Raw genomic sequence first — 5,651 nt, 5'->3', positions numbered from 1 at the left:
CCCACCGTTGCAGCCGACCCAAGGCTCCAGCAGGCGCGCGGGTGGTATGGCCCCGACGTCGTCTTCGTCGTCTTCTTCGTCGACCCCAGGCGACGGCGGCGGCCCGGTCACCGCCAGGCAGCCCGGGGTGCGCGGCCGGTCGCTGGCGGCCGCGTGGCGCCTCCGGGCGGCCCGGCGCGCGCAACAAAGCAGGCGCTGGAAGGCCTTGCGGAAGTCGGGACTGCGGCAGTAGATGATGGGGTTGAAGGCCGAGTTGGCGTAGCCCAGCCAGTTGAAGAAGACGAAGAGGTAATCGGGCACCAGGTTTCGGTGGAAGGCCTTCACCACATTGGCTAGGAAGAAGGGCAACCAGCAGAGCGTGAACACGCCCATGATAATGCCCAGCGTCTTGAGCGCCTTCTGCTCGCGCAGGGCCACGAGGCGCGAGGGACGCCGCTTGCTGGTGCGCCCGTTGGCCACCGGGGCTGTGGTGCTCGGTGAGCCCGGCGAGGGCGCGGGCGAGGGCGGCCGCGTTGGGCCGCCGAGGAAGCGGCGCTCGCAGCTGTCGATCTTCTTCACCTGCTTCTGGGCCTCGCGGAACACCCGCAGGTACACGAAGGCCATGATGCACAGAGGCACGTAGAAGGAGACGACCGACGAGGCGATGGCGTAGGCCCGGTTAGTGACGAAGTCGCAGCACTTGGGATCGTTGTAGCAATTGCGCGCCTCGTCGCCCTCGGCCCGCCACCAGTGCATGAGGATGGGCAGAAAGGATACCAAGGCCGAGATGGCCCACACGGTGCAGACCAGGGCGCGCGCCCGAGCGCGGGTCAGCAGGCTCTGGTAGCGGAAGGGCGAAGTGATGGCAAGGTAGCGGTCCAGGGCGATGACACACAGTGTCTCGATGCTGGCAGTCACACACAGCACGTCCACCGAAGTCCAGAGCTCGCAGAAGAAGGAGCCATACTCCCAGCGTCCCCACACCACGATGGTGGCCCCGAATGGCACCACCAGCAGCCCCATGACCAGGTCGGCGCTGGCCAGGGACATGATGAAGAGGTTGGTGAGCGTCTGCAGTCGCGGCGTCTTGGCGATGGCCACGATTACTAGCACGTTGCCCGCCACGGTGAAAAGCACGATGAGTGCCATCAGCAGGCCCATGCCGGCCGTCCACTGCTGCGACAGCGGCGCGGGGCCTTCGCTCGCCGAGGGCAGCAGAGAAGGGGGCGGCGACGCCGGCACCAGCAGTCGCGCCGCTGTGGCCGCGCCGTCGGGGAGCGGCGCGGCCGTTGACAGGTTGCCGGGCTCGGAGGCGCCCAGGACGAGCGCCCCCGCGCCCATACCGAGCTCCGGAGGCCGGGGGCGGGGAGTGTGGCGGGGCTGGGCCGTGGTTGGGGAATCCCCCAGGAGCCCGGACTGCGGGGCGCGCAGAGGGAGGTCGCGGCTGGGTCAGGACAGCCTCGGCGCGGGGCCCGAGGCATCGGCGCCGGGCGCCTTCCCCGTGGGAGCCAGAGCCGAGCGCTGTCGCCGCCGCCGCCGCCGCCGCCGCTGCTGTTGGAGCCGCTGCCGCTGCTGGAACAGCCGCCGGGACCTCAGCATGTTTCTGAGCGCGCCGGGCCCACAGCTCAAGCACCCACCCCACTCCGCTCCCACCCTCCTCCCACCCCCAAGCCAACCCCTTGGGTCTCGCGTCAGGCTCCTTTAGCCAATCAGGTCCAAGGCACGCCCCTATCTAGTCCCCCTCCCTCCTCAACTCTCCACACCTCCCTCCTACCGGCAAATAGGTGGCTAGGGGGAGTTGGGGGCAAAGCCTGGAGTGAGAGCATTCCTGGCGCCCGCCGGTTCCTGCGCGCCCTCTCGGTTCGGCGTCCCGGTCACCCAGCGCCTGCTACTGCACCCGGCACCTTTGCGCGTCGCGGCTCCCACTAATTCCTGCACTCCGCTCCCTCCTACGCCCCTCTTGTCTCCAGCGCCTGGCTCCTTCACATCCCGCTCCCTCCTGCGCCACCCCCAAACCTCCTGCGTCTCCTGATCCCCAGTGCCCCTAGAGCTGTCTACCTCCAGTGGCCCGGTCCCCTTTAACAGGGAAGGAGTCTAGCTGTTCTTGACGCGCCGGAGTGCCTTGGACAGTCTGTCAGCTGGGGTTGGAGGAGTTTGGCAGTGAGACTGTTACTCGTTCGGGTAACCTAGCAGAGTGTATGTAAAACTCGTCCCTCATCAAAAGGGGACCCAGCCAGCCTGCGCCCTGCCAGCTCGGAGGATCGGAGGCGGGTGTTAGTGTTTAGGGGGAAGTTTCCTGCAGAGCGCTTGTAGGAGCAAACCGCGTATCTGTCAGCATCGCTCTTTATGCGCTCTTCTTGTAAAGATCTCCTGTTATTACAGTGCAGTCCACGCAAAAAGGAGACGAAGGCTTGTGCATCTAACAGCTAACGCTGAGGAGGACGAGTTATAAAAACACACACTTCTCATCCACATCTAATCAATGTGAGTATGATGCAACAGTGTGTGTTGAGAATCAAGAGAGAAAGGTTTTAGGAACTACAAAGTAAAGGACACCGGCAGAAAGAAATTGCATTTCATATTCAGGAATAACACCATTATTTTGTGTTTTATGCCATGATTTTATAATTTGATCCGGGTCAATGCAAACGAAAAGGTACTGCCAGTTGGGCTTGACAGAATGAACTAAGATTTCAGATTTCTTGCGCTGCAGGGTTGTTTTCTCCTTTGCCCAAGTAACCAGATTCTCAAAACTTTGGGATTAATTTTGGAAGGGTGAGAGAGGAAAATACATAAATACGCAAGAGGCTTAGAATCCAAAAGCATTTAAAGATATAGCAATGGTTTTTGAGTTGTCTAATGAGTAGGGTTGAAACCCATTTATTAGTGAAATCCAGGCTGCTGTGGGTGGAGTGTATGGGGGGAGAGGAGACCTGAGAGGGTCGCACTAACATAAAAGGAACAGAAAGACCCTTCTCTAATTTAGTTCTTAATTTAGGCCTGAAAAATAAGAATCTTTCAGAAATACATCACTTTTATTTTTTTTACATAAGAGTGTATGAACATTTTATATAACGTTAACACACCTTTCTAGCATTGAAATAAAAAAGTCAGCATCTGGAAAGAATTTAAAAAAGCAACAAGTGGACCACATTTGACGTTTTACTGTGTAGATCAAAAGTGACTTCCATAGCTCCCCAACTCAAGGAGAAATGGTGGCACTTAACAACAACAATTATGTGTATGGAGTCCTGGTGTGGCACTGTGGGTTAATGCACTGGACTGCAAAGTTGGTTTGAACCACAGGGTCAGCGGTTCAAGCTCACTAGACACTACTTGGAAGCCCTATTGTTGTTGTTGTGTGCCGTGGAGTCGGTTCTGACTCATAGCAACCCTGTACAGGGTTTCCGAGAGCAGAAAACCTCATCTTTCTCCCGCAGAACAGCTGGTAGTTTCAAACTGCTGACCTTGAGGTTAGTAGCTAGATTCTTAACCACTACGCTACCAGAGCTCCTTACAGGGTTGCTATAAGTCGGAACTGTCTTAATGGCAGTTAACAACAACATTAAGTTTATAAAGTCAAGCAATTTTACTTTCTTTTACTAAAATCCAAGGTCCAAACTTGGTATTCAGAGTGTTACAAGGGGAGACTGTTGTTGTTGTTGTTGTTAAGTGCTGTTTAGTAGGTTCCAACTCATGGCGACTCTGTGTAGGGTTTCCCAGGAGCAACTGGTGAGCTTGAACCGTCAACCTTGTGGTTCAAACCAACTTTGCAATCTAGTGCATTAGCCCACAGCACCACACCAGGACTCCGTGTAGATAAGGGGGACAAGTAGGGGACAAGTGATTTATTTATTCACTCAGGGTTCTATGAGTCAGTACTGACTCAATGGCACTTAACAACAACAACCCTAGCAGATAGTGACCTGCATCTGCTAATTTAGGGAGGCTGAGGGAACAATAGGGTCTAGAAGGCACCCTAGTGACTTTTCTTTCAAGCCCTCAAGGGGTCATCTCAAAATAGCTAAGGAATTAGAAAGAGTTGAAGTTGATGCTGCCCAGGAAAGAGGTTCTGAGTGACTGGCTGTGAGGTGGACTGGGGAATGTGGGGGAAAGGTTCTCTATCAGTCGCCATCTTTCTGTCAAGTATTGTTACCAGAATAGAGTGTGCCAACCTTAAGTGCCCCTGAAGGGTGAAAGACTTGCTTTTCTGTGAGTGATAAAGCCGGAACTCGTTGGTAGAGGTTCCGCGTGTAATCACATGCATAAATCCTCCAGGTAGCAGGGTTTGAATAATTGAAAAACTCTCTTGAAATATCCTTATTTCTCATTCAGAGATACATGAAGTTTCTCTGAATTTATGTATTAAAAAACCCCACACTGACTTATAAATAGAATATAAATTATTCTAATAGGAGTTCCAAGTTAGGGCTGTAAGCATAAAGGGGTAGTAGGTATTCTTGGGGCTCTCCTTTAGTTGTACAAAGTGAAATGTTGGCAACAGCCCATCTCCAACTTAAATTAGCTTTCTTTTTCAAATAAAATGTTCTGTTGTTGTTCATTGTTAAGTGCCATCCGGTCTTGGAGCTCCTTTAATTCCTATACTTCATGACTTTTTTTGAGACAATTTCTATCTTTAGATGAGAATACAAGACCAAGATGAAAAGGTTCAATATATTCACTTATCCAAATATTACATGTTTTGAGGAGTTGCAACTTCAAAATCAGTAACTCTTCTGTCCCCCTATCTGCAGTTGTTAAAGTGAATCAGTTTGGAACCCATACATTTGACAGTACTTTAGGGGATAACAGTCTCAGCAACAATGCTCTTCAGCACACTTGACAGGTAGCATGCGTCTCAGTGTTTCCCACCCACCCCTCTCCCTTTCCCATCCCACTCCTGTTGCCCCACATTTGAACCTGGCATGAGCTCTTTTTGATCTCCCTGCCTCTAGTCCTTCCCCTCAATTTGCTGTGGCTAGCCATAGCCAAATTAATATTTCTGAAACACTCCTTTGACCAAGCTGCTTCTCTGTTCAGACAACCTAACTCAACTTGACGTTTGAAGTCTTCCACAGTGTAATTCCAAACGATCTTTGCAGAGCTATCGCCCACTAGAATCATCTATTTCATCTTAATGTGAAGTTCTGTGCTCTTTCCTTTCTTGAATCTGAACTCTTTCTCACTGAGTTCCTTCCACCAAAAATCACTTCTTTCTGTCTTAATGGATTCAGTTTCTAAGCCATGACTGAAGTTTTATTTCTTTTGTATTCTTCCCTACTCCCTAATTTTGGACATGGTCTTTCTTTTTTTTTAAAGTCAAGATGGTTTCCAATATACTAAATCATTTTTAACTTAAAAAAATTATCATATGTTAAAAAAAAAACCTTTGTTGTTGTTGTTATGTGCTGTCGAGTCAGTTCCAACCCATAGCGACCCTGTACAGGGTTTCCAAGGCTGCAAATCTTTACGGGAGCAGAAAGCCTCATCTTTCTCCCGTGGAGCGGCTGGTAGTTTCGAACCGCTGACCTTAAGGTTCGCAGCCCGATTCGTAGCCACTACACTACCAGAGCTCCTTTGGAAACCCTATAGAGGGTTGTTATGAGTAAGAACCTACTTGACGGCACTTAACAAGAACAATATAGTACTGGTAAGGTGGGGACAAATGGGCT

The 5,651-nt window shown here is 51.9% G+C and overlaps 1 protein-coding gene across 1 annotated transcript in view; it reads right to left on the bottom strand.

Moving 5' to 3' along the window:
• ADRB1 (adrenoceptor beta 1) overlaps positions 1 to 1,320 on the bottom strand; it is a 19,850-nt gene extending 18,530 nt beyond the window's left edge. The window contains exon 1 of the mRNA XM_006831487.1: positions 6 to 1,320. Within this exon, the coding sequence (XP_006831550.1) occupies positions 6 to 1,320 (1,315 nt within the window). The remainder of the gene's footprint in view (positions 1 to 5) is intronic.
• Positions 1,321 to 5,651: the final 4,331 nt, after the last annotated feature.

This window comes from Chrysochloris asiatica, unplaced genomic scaffold, assembly GCF_000296735.1.
Source record: "Chrysochloris asiatica unplaced genomic scaffold, ChrAsi1.0 scaffold00003, whole genome shotgun sequence".
In the NCBI taxonomy this organism is placed as follows: domain Eukaryota; kingdom Metazoa; phylum Chordata; class Mammalia; order Afrosoricida; family Chrysochloridae; genus Chrysochloris; species Chrysochloris asiatica.
This window is presented reverse-complemented; position numbering and strand designations above follow the sequence as displayed.